General features: G+C 48.4%; 1 protein-coding gene across 13 annotated transcripts in view; it reads left to right on the top strand.

Annotated features, from left to right (window-relative positions):
- The window catches only part of MFHAS1 (malignant fibrous histiocytoma amplified sequence 1), a 72560-nt gene that overhangs the window by 20253 nt on the left and 38084 nt on the right, over nt 1–14223 (top strand). For 3 of the 13 annotated variants that reach the window (XR_004966168.1, XR_004966169.1, XM_036300348.1), the window contains exon 2: nt 933–989. The exons of 6 other annotated variants lie outside the window; for them this stretch is intronic. Coding sequence is in view for 1 of the 7 variants with exons in the window: in XM_036300348.1 (XP_036156241.1) it covers nt 933–989 (57 nt within the window). In the remaining 6 variants the exon portion in view is untranslated. Of the gene's footprint in view, nt 1–932; nt 1025–3044; nt 3263–14223 lie in introns of all 13 variants that reach the window. 4 more of the 13 variants (XR_004966170.1, XR_004966177.1, XR_004966176.1 and 1 more) reach the window with 3 other exon arrangements.

Genomic DNA, 14223 nt, shown 5'->3' with positions numbered 1-14223 from the left:
GGTCATGACAATTACTGGGAATCAGCCATTTCCCTTGTAGGTGCACATTCCTTGTAAATATTTTTTTAGCCTATCTAATCTGTCAGCTAACTTTTTTCCCCACTAGAACAGAACTCTTGGCAGCTTGATATAAAGCTAAAGTATTCTTTTGATTTGATGATTTGTTTCCTCTCGGTGAGGGGGAAATATTGGAGGGTCACGTGGCGAAATGTCAAATTTACAATATTTACGAACACTCAGGACAGCAGCATGGACCATGGCCTTGGATAGAATGTGAATGGAGTCAGGGGGACCACCCTGGGCTAATTCAGACCACACTGCACAGGACACAGGCCCCTGGGCAGGTCCTTGGGGATGGAGGAGGCAGTCTGGGTGCTGAAGCGAGGCAGTCCTGGGCCTCTCTGCCTGACTGTGAGATCTCAGACGTGCCAGGTGACCTCTCTGGGTTTCAGAGTCCCCGTCTGTGAGGCGGAAAGCGTGTCTCTCTGATTTGAGTGTGTGGGATGAGTTTTAACCGCAGTGGGAAGAAAACGGGGGCTCTTATTTTAAAACAAAGCAGAAGTGATTTGATAAGATCAATTCCAACAGGGCTGATACGTATTGCCTGCTGCCTTAGTTGGTTTGTTAGGGTTGCTTAGCCACCACCCTATGATGGATACCAAGTGAATTCTAGCAGATTTATAGTGTCAGGTTTGTAAGTAATGTCATTTGCAGATAATAAAGTTCCCAATTTGTTCTTAAATTTGGAAGGGCCGTGCGGAAGAAATAAGAGACTTTATGAGTATCTAGTAACCTCTCACCACTTGAAATATTGAGAGGATAACTGATGCCGATGGCGGCTTGCTTTGGATCATGAATTATGCGTGCGGTGTGCCCTGGAGTTCTTCATGGCTGTGCATATTGAGTCACCTTCTGTTCTCGCTTGTTTTCAGTGGTGGTGCTGGGAAAAGAAGAGGTCACAGCCAGTCTGTTAAAGAAGTCTGTTTGGTGTAAGACGATCTTCTTTTGCTGTTCATTCTATTCTGTTAGTGGCTTTTGTTTGTGCTTTGTTTATTCATTATCAAATTGGTCCTCGGTAGGGCGGGGTTGGGGGACTGTGGGAGGAGATGCCCTGGGATGTTCACAGCTGAGGTTTGGTCTAAGGACCCAGCAGAGAGCGGGCACACCTCTCCCGGCTCCTTGCAGCTGTAAAGCAGTTCTGTTCTTGCCCCGTCCTCTTCCTTCCTGCTCCCGCTACATCTTCAAGGCAGTGGCCCCCATGCAGATCTTCAGGCTCCGAGTAAAAGCAGATTAAGCCTTAACTACTTTTTAACCTCGTAATGAGAAAATAAGATGGAATAAGTTACTAAGAACACGCCCATGATCTTTTGTCCCACCGATTTCCCTCTAGCCTTGAGCTGCAATTAGAGGATTGAAAACTGTGCGACGCAGCGGAGAATGAGGGTGTGCTCTTGGTCCCCTTCTCCCCTCCCCTAAAGGTTCTGTTGGGAACTGCGTTATGGTATCAAAGGTCTTATTTAAGTTTCATACATGAAGCCATGGTGACTCTCAATGAAGCCACTTGTCACGCTGCTTAGTTTGGCCATTTAAAGCAGTGCTTACATCTGCAGTGACGGCGACGGCCTGCTCTGTGGGAGGAGCCTCCCGGGCAGGTGTCCGCCTGGCTCATCTGGATTAATTAGAAAGGGCTTCCCAGGGATTGCACTGTGGGTTGCTGAGCTCTCATCTTCCTAGAAGGGTCATGTGTGGGATGACCAGAGGTAGGGATCCCAGCATTTGGGCGTGGCTCTGCATGGAGGGTAATCCACCTCTGTTATGAAGTCTACGTCTACGGAGGGCAGCTTCCCCGTCAGAGTTCCAGCTCCCAGGCTGTTGGAAAATGTTGGGGCTGCCTTCTCAGTGGTTAGGATGATTTTAGCTCATACGAGGTGAAAAGAAGCTTTGCAGGAAACATCACTTAACTTAGTCTCTATTATTAGCTTGGAGCACTGCACAGTGCTCATGCAGGACAGAGAAATAGAGTAGCATTTAGAGTTAATGCACAGGAGGCCAGTAGGGTATTTATTCGAGAATCCTGCCTTTGTTCAGCAGGGATTGACTCAAACCTTCCAGCACGGTGCGGGCTCGGGCACCAGGGGAGGGTCAGCAGGACTTTCCCCCAGAGCCTGTCCTCGGGGACCTTGGTCCAGAAAGGGAGCTGAGGCTTGTGCGCAGCTGCAATGCATTGAGAAATGAATCTAGACCAGTGTTTCTCAGCCTTCTGGCCCTTTAAATACAGTTCCTCATGTGGTGACCCAACCATAAAACTATTTTCGTTGCTGCTTCATCACTGTAATGTTGCTGCTGTTATGAATTGTAATGTAAATATCTGATATGCAGGTCTTAGGTGACCCCTGTGAAAAGGTCGTTCGACCGCCAAAGGGGTTGCGACCCACAGGTTGAGAACCGTTGATCTAGACAAACACCACGGGAGTTCAGAGGAGAGAGAGGCTCCTTCCAGCTGAGTGGGTCTTGGAGGAGCTAGAGTTCCGTTTATTATGGTGGGAAAGGCAGGCTGTGAATGAAGGAAGTTACAAATGGCCTTTTCTTCTAGAGCCAACATCAAATCCCTGGGCTTTGGCCCGGCCCGAGTGGCTCAGGTCCCATGCACCAAGGGGTCTCAGGTTTGATTTCCAGTCAGGGCACGTGCCCAGGTTACAGGCTTGATCCCCAGTAGGGGGCGTGCAGGCCAATGGATGTTTCTCTCTCACCTATGTTTCTCTCTCTCACCCCTCTCCTCTCCTCTCTCTCTAAAATCAATAAAAAACAGTAAAAAAAAATTTTTTTTTAATCCCTGGGTTTTTAACTTGTTTACTAAAAAAGTGCAGTACAGTAGTTCACGGTTTTGAATTACCATTAGCCCATTAGGCACACTAAGAGATTAACAGTAATCACTAATGATAAAATAGAACAATTACAACAATACATTGCAATAAAATTTACGTGTATGTGCTCTCCCCCTCTCTCTGAAAATGTCTTAATGTACTGTACTTTTTCGCTTAAAGACTTATCCAGATTGCCAGCATCACTACTGTTACACTTTTGGGCCATTATTAAGTAAAACAAGAGTGACTTGAACACACGCACTGTGCTAACGAGACCACTGCTAAGTAACTAATGAGTGGGGAGTGTATCCAGCGCGGATTCTCTGGACGAAGGGATGGTTCACGTCCCACGTGGGATGGAGCAGGATGCCCTGAGATTTCATCATGCTCCTCAGAATGTTAGTACTTATGAATTGTTCATTTCTGGAATTTTCCAATTAATATTTTCAGACCACGATGGGCTGCGGTAGGTAAGTGAAACTATAGAAAGCGATACTGCGGATGTGGGGAGGGAGGCTTCTGTACACATATGTATGTTTTTATTTATACACTAGAGGCCCGATGCACGAAATTCATGCAAGAGTAGGCCTTCCTTCCCCAGGCTGCCGACACCGGCTTCCCTCTGGTACCTGGGACCCCGGGCTTCGTCCTTCCGGTCTAATTAGCATATTACACTTTAATTATTATAGATTACTTACTATTAAATGTGGTTGAGATGACTGGACCATTTGTGGCTGGATAAAAGAGAAGAACGTACCTAAGCCCAGAAAGTTCACATACAGTATTTATTTCAAGGCAGAAATAGTTGGCATATTTTGGCTTGGAAGATACCTTGCTATAGAGTCAGAGATCCAGTAGGGATATTGTTAGAAGCAAACCTGTCCTATATTGGGTTGGCTGTTTAATAGTTAAACAGTAGGGCCATATCTGGAATTTACTTGTTAATCTTTTATTAACTTTCTGTCTAAACCTTTATTGCCTTGTGTGTGTGTGTTTCTGCTTTAATGGACTGAGTTTATTTTGGGACTTGTACAAATTATTTTAATTTTTTTAAAGAATTTGGCAGTGCTTTCAAAATGTTTTCTTCTGTACTCCCTCTAAAAATTTTAAACAAGTTGATGTTTCTTTGATATATTGAAGTTGTGAAAGTGTCTTCACTTTGCTGACTTGTAAAAGGATCTTATTTTGAGTAAGTTTTAATGTTGGGCCTTGAAAGATGGGAATTTGAGTATACTTACTTGTTTCTCTTTATCACTTGGAGGTTCACCTTGGCTGTGAGGGAAAATCTATAAACAAAACCATGTGGCTGCAGTTCCCCAGGTGCAGTCATCAACTAACGGATGCCCATCAGGGAATCAGGCTCATGGGATTGAAACGTCCTGGACGCCATCCATTAACGTATCAGTTTATCGGACACCTGGCATGTCTGCTAAATGCCATAATGGTACTCAGTGCCGGGGATGCAGAGGTGAATAGGCTAGGAAGGGAAGGCCAGTTTTATTTTTTCATACTGGGAAATTGAGACCTTGTAAGACAGTAAAATACTACTCAGCTAATTATCCCATTTGAGTCTTCAGATTGTTGTCTTTGACATGAAATATGTCCTTGGTTTCTCACTGTAGGTCCCAAAGTCTTATTGAATGCACTTGGCAATATTGGGTTGTGCCCTCTTTTCCGTGGTCTAAGGCAATCCTAGCAGAAAATAGGTACTTGCCGCCTATTTCTTAGCTTCCTCGCCCCCCCCCCCCCCCCCGCGCCCTTCTTTTGCTTTGTCTCCTGTGATCTTGAAATCCTGGGGAAATGGAGCAGCTTTTCACGAGACGGTTCAGGTGATCTTTAGGCTGGAGCCGCTTCGGTGCCAGGCTGTGCGCCTCACGCCTGCCCGAGGGCCACGAGGAGAGAATAGCGTGAGCCTGGGGCAGGTCTCTCGGGCACTGTCCTTGCTTGACCCCACCTGACCAGTATACTCCGGGCCTTGCCCAGCTCCCTTAGCTGCTGGCTCAGAGAAGAGGTCCGGAGAGTTTTCCAAATATGGGCCCCAAATTGTGCTTTCAGAAGTGTGCTCATGAGTAGTACGTGGGAGTCCCTCATCTCGGCAGATGCGGTGAGGACGTCCTTAAGTTGGATCGGAAATAGGCCGACTCCCCAACCATGCTCGCTCTCAGAGCATGCGGGCGATGGAGGTCACGTGGCGGTGTATGCAACTCCGTGTGCTTTCTCACCTGTCTTCTCACATCTGTCCTGGGCCTGGTGTTCTCTGGCTCCTTTCAGACAACCTTGACAGCCACTTGATTCTGGTGGAAACCATGGCGGAGGCACAATGGATGTCGTTCACAGTTGTTCAGGCTTTGGGGTTGCACATGAAGATGGGGTGGCATTAGTGAAGTTCGGTTTTCTTACCCAGGTGGCCCTTACTGAGCGCCCATTGCGTGCAAACCACATGGCTCTCTGTTCTTAGGTGGGATCTTGTGAGGTTACCGACGCAGCGCAGGGTTAAGGAGAGAGCTCCCTGAGCCCTGGACGTGTCCGAAAAGGCTTTTGCTGTGGCTGTTACTCCGGGGATGGTGGTGGTGGTGGTGGTGGTGGTGTGTGATGTCCCGTCAGGGAGGAACATTCGGAACGCTTAGCATGGTCATGAATCAGGATTATAGAACCTGTAGGATGTAGAGAATTCTAGAATGAGAAGTTCCATAATGTTCATTTTCGTTGTGAAGGATGGGGACGGGAGGCGCTAAATTGGGATTTAATGGCTCCTGTGCCTGTGTTCCTGAAAGCACTTGGGAAACACCTCTCACCTCCACTGTAACCTGTACCGTCCTCGTCCAGGTTTGGTTCTCACCTGACAGTGAGCTCTGTCCGGGGAGTCAGCTGCCGTGTCTTACTCACCTTTGTTCTTCAGGTCGTGGAGCCGGGGTAGGGTTGCCAGATAAGATAGAGGATGCTCTATTTTTGTGAAATCTGAACTTCAGATAAACATCAGCTAAGTTTTATCCAAAATGTATCTCGTGCCTGTGTTTGTTAAATTTGAATTTTGGATAAACAACAAATAACTTTTTCATATAAATGTTTGCCATCCAGTCTTCAGATGTAATTGGTCATCCTGTGTTTTTACTTGCTAAATCAGGCAAACCTATAGAAAGTTCAGTACTTAGGAACTTTTTAAAGAAACCAAAATAGGTATCCTATGTAATAAAAGCCTCATATGCAAATTGTTTGACCGGGAGTTCACGCGCTTGCTATGACATGTGCTGACCACCAAGGGGCGGAGCAGAACATGGCGGGCATCGGCGACACTGTGCTGGCAGCGGGCGGGAGTGGAGGTGCTGCTGGCCCTGATGGGCCCTGATGAGAGTGGGACTGTGGCAGGATGGTGGAGCAGGTGAGCGGGGAGTGCCAGGCCAAGGCGGGTGTGAGCAGGGGCCCAATGCCCTGCAGATGGCAACCAGTGGTGGCGGGGGGGTGGGGGGTGGGCGCCAAGCACTGAGGGAGCCAGGCGGGGGGCCCAGCCCTGACTTATCGCCCCACAGATGGTGACCAGTGGCCAGCAGGCTCTGATTGCCTGATTGGGGCCAGGCCTCGGACTGGGACGGGGAGCTGGGGATGGGTGGCGGTGACCAACCTCCTGCGGCACCTGGGCGGGGGGCTGTGTGACCTCTCGCTGCCTACCTGGGGGCAGGGGTGATGGGGGACGGAGGTGTGGTGAGAATGCGGGGTGTCCACCGAGCTTGCTCTCACTCCCCCTGCTACCTTTCCCCAGGACGCCAGGGCTCGTCTGCCGGGGAAGCCTCTGTGCTCAGGTGTCGGGCGCCCGCGAGGAGCCCACACTGCACCTGCACGGCCTCTTCTGAGTGAGCCAGGCCGCAGCCGTCGAGTCTGCAGGGGCTGGTCGGGCTCCCCCTGGGTTCACCAGGAGCCGGTCTGCGAGGCCGGCCGGGAGAGAGCGCACTGCCTGCCTGGCTTCCGTGTGGTGCTGCTGGGCAGCCCAGAGGCCCACGCTGCACCCCGGCCTGTGGCGTCCCGCTGCACTCATCGCATCTCCGCGTGGGGACTTAAGCTCCGTGACTTAGTTGGAGGGGGGTGCGCAGGGGGCCCGGGGGCCCAGGTGCTGCCCAGGGCCCAGAGGTCAGCTGGGACCTGCCCTTCCATGCCAGATACTTGAGCTTTGATCACCGGCCGGGCCTAGGGACTGCACCCGTGCACGAATGTCATGCACTGAGCCTCTGGTAATTCTGTATTGTGACCCACACCTAAGGCAAATCAAGGTGGTCCCTGGGTGTGGCCTCTATGGGATGTAGGGTGGGACTTGCAAATAGGAGTGGTTGCCCTCTTTCACCAACAGTGGTAGTGAAGATGGCTGTTTCCACCACAGCAGCTACAGAGCCTTGCCACTAGGATGTGCAGGAGGACCTGATGGGTGGGTTTGGGGTGCTTCCGGCCGCTGTGAGCCAGGCCGCCTAACCCAGGTTTTCCATGTCCTTGACCAGCCACCTGTGAGACCGTGCATGTCACCTAGTAAAGTAGTTGTCTGGGTTGTGGAACTGTGGTTTCTGTTTCTCCCTGTGCAGCTCTCCAGTGCTCCCACCCTTGCTGGAAGGCGGGCAGGGCAGGCAGGATGGGCTGTCGTCTGTTGGGCGGGTGGAGACAGCTTCATAGCGGGCTGTGGCAGCGTGGGGTACTGTAAGTCTCTTTTTTTGTGATGTGTGTGTGTGTGGGGGGGGGGGGGTCAGTGTAAATATATAATGTAACTAAATAGGCATGAGTGGATGGTAATACCCCAATCTTACTGTAGGAGAAAGTGGGTCAGGGAGGGATGAGGTCAGAGGCTGAGAGCAGACACAGGCTGAGGCAGGCAGTTGCTGCAGAGAGCAGACCGGGAACTCCCCTCCTTTGGGTTACATTGGTGTTTTCATGTCATCTTCCCGCCTGCAAAGTAAGTATTTGAAAGTGGGAATCCATGCCCTTTTCCCAGAATGTAAATTTGACTAATTAGGGCTAAAAACAATTATGGCCTAATGTAAGAGACCACTGAACACCCTTTGTTCCGTGATAGCCAAATTAGAGCTTGGCACGGTGGGTGCGCCCTGTGGGCTGAAACCTGTGAGGGTAAACAAAAATAGAAAGCTTTTTCTCTAGACTTGAGAACCGAATTGATGTCTGGTTATTAAGAGCATTGGTGGCAAATGGCCACAGAAGTTGGAATCCCAGCCTTAATGAAGGGAGATGGTGTCCTGAGGACATGGCATTTAAAAGAAACAAAATGCCCCTGCCTGGTTTGCTCAGTGGTTAGATTGTTTGCCCTCAGACTGAAGGGTCTTGGCTTTGATTCCTGGTCAAGGGCATGTTCCTCGATTGGATGTTCAGTCCCCAATCCCAGTCGGGGCCTGTGCGGGAGGCAACCAGTCCATGTGTGTTTCTCACATTGATGTTTCTCTCTGTCTGTCTGTCAGTCTCTCCCTCCCTCCCTCCCTTCTTCCCTTCTTCTCTCCCTTTCGGTCTCTCTAAAAATCAAAGGAAAAAGTATCCTCAGGTGAAGATTTAAAAAAAAAAGAAAAAAAAAGGACAGTGTTCCCATCTGTTCTGAAGCCGTTGAAACCAGCAGATGCTCGATACAAACCCGTGTGGTGTGTTTTAAGGAGTTGCACTAATGCCGTGCACTGTGCCCGGAAGTTCTGACACCTCAGCTCCCTGGGGGAGAGGGTTAGGTCTGGGGGTCCGCACCGTGTGGCTCTCCTTGAGAAGAAGCTGGCGCCCCCTCCCTGTGCCTCTGAAGCTGGGCTCTGCAGGTGCTCTGAGGGGCTCTCAGTCCTTCGGGGGGATGCACTGGGTGAACTGGAACCTGCACTTAAACTTCAGCTGCGCCCAGAGAAAATCTTTCCCGTCACTGAGGACTTGCTGAGGTTGGAGGTCAGGGTGGGTGCTGAAGTCTCATAGGCCAGAGACCCTTAGCTTAAAAGGGGGCATGGGAACCTCCTATTTCCTATTTACCTTCGCTACGCCCCGAAGCCACACCAGCCAATCAGAGCGACTATATGCAAATTAACCCAACCAAGATGGCAGCTGGCAGCCACGGAGCTAGAGCAAGCAGGAGGGTTGGTTGCCCCAGCGATGGAGTAAGCCAAGCTTCCTGCCTGCCCTGGCCGGCTGTGGCCTCTGCTAAAGGCAACAAAGTTTCAATTATAGAAGATAAATCCCAGATACCTGCTTCCAGCCAGCCTCCACTGGGAGTTTGGGTGGCTGGGGGCCTGCACACAGCCATCAGCCCCTCACCCAGGCTGGCCACACCCTTAAGGGGTGAGGGTCCCCGCTGGGGAGCTTGACCAGCTTGCAAACAGCCCTTAGCCCCTCACCCAGACTGGCCAGGCACCCCAGCAGGACCCCCCTCCCTGAAGGGGGTGTGGCCAACCTGAAAATGACCCTCAGCCCCCCACCCAGGCTGGCCAGGCACCCCAGTGGGACCCCCACCCTGATCTGGGACACCCTTCAGGGCAAACCAGCCAGCCCCACCCATGCACCAGGCATATAATAAAAGGGTGATATGCAAATTGACCCTAACAGCAGAACAACTGGGAATGACTGGTCACTATGACACACACTGACCACCAGGGGGCAGATGCTCAATGCAGGAGCTGCCCCCTGGTGGTCAGTGCGCTCCCACAGGGGGAGCTCTGCTCAGCCACAAGCCAGGCTGCCAGCTGCCAGCACAGCAGTGATGGTGGGAGCCTCTCCCGCCTTCTCAGCAGCGCTAAGGATGTCTGACTGCAGCTTAGGTCTGCTCCCCGCTGGCAAGTGTACATCCCCCGAGGGCTGCCAGGCTGCCAGAGGGATGTCTGACTGCCATCTTAGGCCCAATCCCCCGGGGAGCGAGCCTAAGCCAGCAGGTGGATACCCCCTGAGGGGTTCCAGAGTGTGAGAGGGCACAGGCCAGGCTGAGGGACCCCCCAAGTGCACAAATTTTTGTGCACCAGGCCTCTAGTATGTATATGTGTGTATATGTATGTGTATATGTATATGTATATACACACACATAAAACAACCACAGAACTCTATTTTGTAGTACTATGTGATATGGTGCATTTGGTTAAACTGCCAAGCGAATCAGTCTTCTCGTGTAGATGGCGACTCCAGATGTGGAGTTTGCAGAGGCTGCTTTGGGGACTCCAGACTTCACTCTGGAGAGGGTTCTCCTGCACCGACTCACCCATCCGTGGAGCAGCTGTTTGCTGGCATCACGTGTCTCTGAGAGAGTCAGGGTCCTCCTCTTGCCAGTGTACTTCTCATTTCAGTGACAGAAACTGTGCCAATGGTAAGCACTGGAAAAATACTAAATGTCAATAGCTGGGATCAGACGACAAAACTGAGCTCCCAATAACCAGACACCCACCTCTAAACCATTGCACAATGGAAAGTGCAGACTCCTGTTGGCAGAGTTGGGCATCCTGAAAACAACCCAAACTTAATACAATGGGACAGCAAACTTGGTACTTTTAATTTTTGGTAATTCATCCAGTTCTGAAATTTTTACCTGAGCCCTTGAGGGAAACATACATACCTGACTTAGGTAAGACTTCTATATTATGAAGGGGAGGTTTACTCTAAGGAAAAGCCGATCGGCTGTAGGTGATTGGTTCCCAGGGCGGCACAACCCTTGATGGAACTGTTGTGTTGGGATGTGCTGTGTATGGAACTCGCTGGAAGAGGCAGTGGTGAGTTTGGAGACAGCCAAGGAAAAGAAGAGTTCTGTGGCGATTACGTGAGTGGTGAAGGGTTGTGTGGATTGGTGTGTAGTGCGATGGCCTGGGAATTCAGGGTCTTTTGATATTATTTTTACTAATAATCTCTGTGGCTTTGGACATTTCAACTCTCTGGTCCTGTCTCCTAATCTTTAAAAGGAGGTTTTTGGATTCAGTGATCTCTAAAGTCTCTTTCAGTTCAAAAATTCTGCTATCATTGCACACACGCTAGGAAAATACCAGCCCCGCAGTCCACCTCCCTGATGTGGGAAGTATTTCCCGGTTGGGTGTCAGCGAGAGTTACTCTTGCTATTAACACTTTATAAAAAGCGGGAAATTATTAGTGTGCATTGTCACACCCATGTTAGACCATTTGCATTCCATTTCTTGAAAGAAAACCTTAAGGGACTGTGAACATTTACCAAGGGGTGTAGCTGAGAGTTAATAGTGTCAAAGTGCTAACTAGTTTAATAGCTGGTAGTTGCCACTGGATGTAAAAGTTTACAATCTGATTTTAATGTTTTTTGCCTCAAAACCTAGTCAGGCAGAGGTGGTGCATATGAAATTATCTTCAGGAGAACAGGCGTGGTACTAGCTATCAGCATTGCTCATAAGGATTCAAACTCTGTTAGGTTTCAGTACCTTAACTTCCATTGCTTTTCTAGAAGTATCTGCCATCCTGAGCAAGCCCCTGGCTTCTTCAGAGACCAGGCTGCGGTGTGTCTTGGAGTGTTTGAGGAAAGCACATTTGTCGAAGGAGTTTTCCTGGGTCATGCCAGGCCCTGGGGCTTGGAGCTGTAAACCCTCTCTCAGGGTTTGGTTCCCTTTGAGAGAAGGGAAAGGAGATAAGGCCTGCTCTTGCTAGAAAGTAAAGCCTATCTCCCCCTACCTGTTTGCACTTTAAAGAAAGAGACAGTTTGTTCATTCAAAAGCATAGTTTCCTTGACCACAATGCAGCAGCCAGTTCGGCTGCTCCTTTTCGTGTCCCAGAGACAAGTTTTCAGTGTGTGGGAGGCTCTTTTGGTGCCAGATTTGGACTAGATTCTGAGGGAACCATGAAGGTACAAATGTGCGACTGGATAGATGCCTTTATAATAAACGCACATTCTTCTTCCTGACTTAGAAAAATATATAATCTTACTATTTAGCAATGTGCAATGCTAAATATAATATATTGCTATATGTTATTTTACTATATCATTATAGTATAAACATTACTGACAATATGTACTCAGTATACACACATACATATATGTATATGCATACACACACACACACACACACACACACACACACACGTGGGTGGATGAAGAGATAAAAGCCCATGAATTGTTAACTTTCAGAGTTGTTTCAGAGAGCTGGATTGCATTTAGCTATGTACCTTCACTGTGATATTTGGGGGGAAATGATAAATTTAATCAGTTAGCAACTAAGAGGAAAGTAAGTATAAGGGTGGTTTGAAATCAGAAGTAAATCTCTCGTCGTCAGAAAAAAAAAAAAGATTGTTTGATTTAACCACTTTTCTCCAAGCCAGTTTTGTGTGTGGAAGCCGACATTGCGATGTATTTGATAAAAGTATTTTTGTGGACATTCAATTCTAAGTTAATACTTAACGTAGCCTGCGGGCTGGTGGCTTGCTACAGTAGTCTGCATTTTTCATTTGTTTGCTTTTAGAAAAAGTCCCAATGTAAGTACAAAGAGCTTTCCCAGTTCTCTCTGTTGAATATTTTACTATTGTTTCAGAATGATTATCCAGCTGCCTTATTAAAGGGCCTCCTTCATCTCATGAATATTTTAATATTTCAGTTTCAGACTTAATGACGAGGAGCTTTGGAGTCCCCCTGAGTTCCATTTGCTGCTATTTTTGTGTCTCCTTATATTAATGGCTTTCACTTTTATTCCTTTGCTGGAGATGGCGGAGGGAATGAGATTGGATGACTTCTTCTTCATTTTTAAGCCTGACCCGCTCTTTATAAAATGAAGAGCAGAGCCACTCCCTCAGAATGGCTAACGTGCTCAGCTGTGTGTAAATTGGGGTCATAATCCTTTCTTTGAAGAACTGGAGGAGTGCTGTTATGAGAAATGTGCTGGAAATGATTAAAGAGAAGAGTACAGCAGGACACAGTGGCGGTTTCAAGGTGTCAGGCGGGGCACCCTCTGCGTCCAGCCCCAGGAGACTGGGAAGCAAGGAATTAGCCGTGTGTCAATCAGTAGGTGGCCCGGGTGGATTCCCCAACGTTCGGTTAAGTCCGCGTCTGGGTTGTGCTTTGTCCTTCCTCACCTTTGTCATGATGGGGAAGATACCGCACAGAGGGAGGGATGTGTGTGTGCTGCTTTATATCTCACCTGTTCGTGCCGTACCAAATATCTGCAGCATTTTGCTTATGCACGAATGTGGTGGGCAGTTGAGGTTATTCAGCTGTGTGGCTACACCGAATATTACTCTACTCAGTATGCTTCGTATATACTAAGCCGCATATGGCCTGGTTGGACTTAGGCACCCGCTATTGGAAGTCGTTGGAAATGGAAATATTCCCTTCATTTATGGTAAGACAGAATCTTAGTCAGTGTTTTCCAAAGGTCTAGGATGTGCAAGGGATTGATTGCAAAATTAGTTGTACGTGTAGGATGAGGTGTCTTCATTTTAGTTCATATATGACAATTTAAAATAGAGGTTGTTTAACTGATGAACAAAAACAGATCCAGAGACAGAGAAGCAGCGATCAGACTGTCAAACCTCAGGGGGAAGGTAGGGGAGGGTGGGGGTCAGGGGGAGAGATCAACCAAAGGACTTGTATGCATGCATATATGCCTAACCAATGGACATAGACAACAGGGGGATGAGAGCGTGAGTGGGGCGGGGCGGGTTGGGGGTTAATGGGGGGATGAGGACACATATGTAATACCTTAATCAATAAAGAAATTAAAGATTGAAAAAAAAGAGAGGTTTTTTATTTCTTAGTGTCTTCTAACCACTAGTTGTCAATAATGAATTCCTATTCCAGCGCCTATTTTCTTTCTACGATTTAAATACATTCCATCCACTTCCAAGAATCTGGTTCTCTCGTGACATTTCTAACGAGTTTATTGGAAACAAAACCCCAAAACCCTGTCGCTGTTCCTCTCAGGGACAATAAAATATGTTAATTACAATGCATAGAAGTAGAAAGGAGAAAATAAGTCACTTGTTAATCTCACCAACTCTATGAGAGTTGGAGAGCCAATGGGGGTTTCTGGGCTAAGAAAATTTTAAATTAAATATTTTTCAAAGACCCTAGGGTGTGTGGTGAATAGACAGGGGAAGCAGGGAAGGGAGGTAGGACTGGTGCAGTAGTCCTGGGAGACACATGCCCCTTGGACTGCATATGAGCAGTGAAGCCGGTGAAGCGCTCACATTTAGATCTGGTGGAAGGTAGAGCTAAAGGGTTTGTTGAGAAAGAAGTAAAGGAAGACATAAGGTCTTTGGCCTGAGCAACCAGAATGATGGAATTGCCATTTATTGAGCTGGGAAAGACAGCTGGGATTTTGAGAGAAAAGTCAGAAGTTGAGTATGGAACCTGCTTAGTTTTTTCATTATCCTTGTTATTAAAACCTATTATTGTCTTATTTAATCCTCCCAATGCTTTCCC

This window comes from Myotis myotis, unplaced genomic scaffold (genome assembly GCF_014108235.1).
Source record: "Myotis myotis isolate mMyoMyo1 unplaced genomic scaffold, mMyoMyo1.p scaffold_m19_p_3, whole genome shotgun sequence".
NCBI classification, from domain to species: domain Eukaryota; kingdom Metazoa; phylum Chordata; class Mammalia; order Chiroptera; family Vespertilionidae; genus Myotis; species Myotis myotis.
The sequence above is the reverse complement of the archived record's forward strand: the minus strand, read 5'-3'. Positions and strand labels throughout refer to the sequence as shown.